The sequence below is a fragment of the Lepidothrix coronata genome, unplaced genomic scaffold, assembly GCF_001604755.1.
Source record: "Lepidothrix coronata isolate B3197 unplaced genomic scaffold, Lepidothrix_coronata-1.0 Scaffold454, whole genome shotgun sequence".
Taxonomy (NCBI): domain Eukaryota; kingdom Metazoa; phylum Chordata; class Aves; order Passeriformes; family Pipridae; genus Lepidothrix; species Lepidothrix coronata.
The window spans coordinates 23,228-24,145 of NW_016690634.1; the positions used below are offsets into that span (position 1 = coordinate 23,228).

Genomic DNA, 918 nt, shown 5'->3' on the forward strand with positions numbered 1-918 from the left:
AGGGATCCAGAGGGGCACTGGGATCCAGAGGGGTATTGGGATCCAGAGGGGTATTGGGATCCAGAGGGGCACTGGGATCCAGAGGGGTACTGGGATCCGGAGGGGTATCGGGACCCACACAGAGGAGCCACAGTGGTGCCACCAGGGATTGGAGATTCCCAGCCCTGTGCCAGGGGCTGGAGCAGCTCCAGGTGCCACTCCCCGCTCCACAGCCTGCTGTTCCCAAAGGATTCCTGGTCCTCGGGAGGAATGTCCCGGGACACCGCGGCAGGAGCCCAGTGGAAAATGTTCCCGGAGCACATCCCAAACCACTCCAGCTCCAGGGAAGGGAGTGGGATGGATAAATGCCACGGGCACAGGGTGGGAGCGGAGCCAGGGAGCACCAGAGGCTTTTCCTGCGGCGCTGGGACAGGACTTTGGGAAGGGGTGGATTCCAGACAGAGGGAGCCGTGTCGGGATAACAGCGGCCGGATCAGGGGGAGAGGAGGAAGAGGAGGAGTGGGATAGTGGGTTTGCTCCTGCCCCCACCTGCCCCCTGGATTCGGCAGGAAACCACGGGCAGCTTCTGCTCCGAGCCCGGCACTGGGAACTCCACCCGGAGCACAGGGAGAGCCATCCCGGCTCCAGGGGCTGGCAGTGCCCATCCTGAGGGGGCTGGAGGCTCTGGAGCCGCTGGGCACCCGGAGCCACCTGTGCTCGGAGCAGCTTTCCCAGGAAAGCAGCCGGGATCAGCCCCCCTGACCCCAGAGCCGAGCCCTTCCCGAGCCACCGGCACAGCACGGAGAGATTCCGTGTCCTTCCCACATCCCAGAGACTCCGTGTGCTTCCCACATCCCAGAGATTCCGTGTGCTTCCCACATCCCAGAGATTCCGTGTCCTTCCCACATCCCAGAGACTCCGTGTGCTTCCCACATCCCA

The 918-nt window shown here is 64.3% G+C and overlaps 1 protein-coding gene across 1 annotated transcript in view; it reads left to right on the plus strand.

Moving 5' to 3' along the window:
- SCX (scleraxis bHLH transcription factor) overlaps positions 1 to 918 on the plus strand; it is a 14,380-nt gene that overhangs the window by 9,940 nt on the left and 3,522 nt on the right. Inside the window, exon 2 of the mRNA XM_017839685.1 lies at positions 477 to 506. Coding sequence (XP_017695174.1) covers positions 477 to 506 — 30 coding nt within the window. The remainder of the gene's footprint in view (positions 1 to 476; positions 507 to 918) is intronic.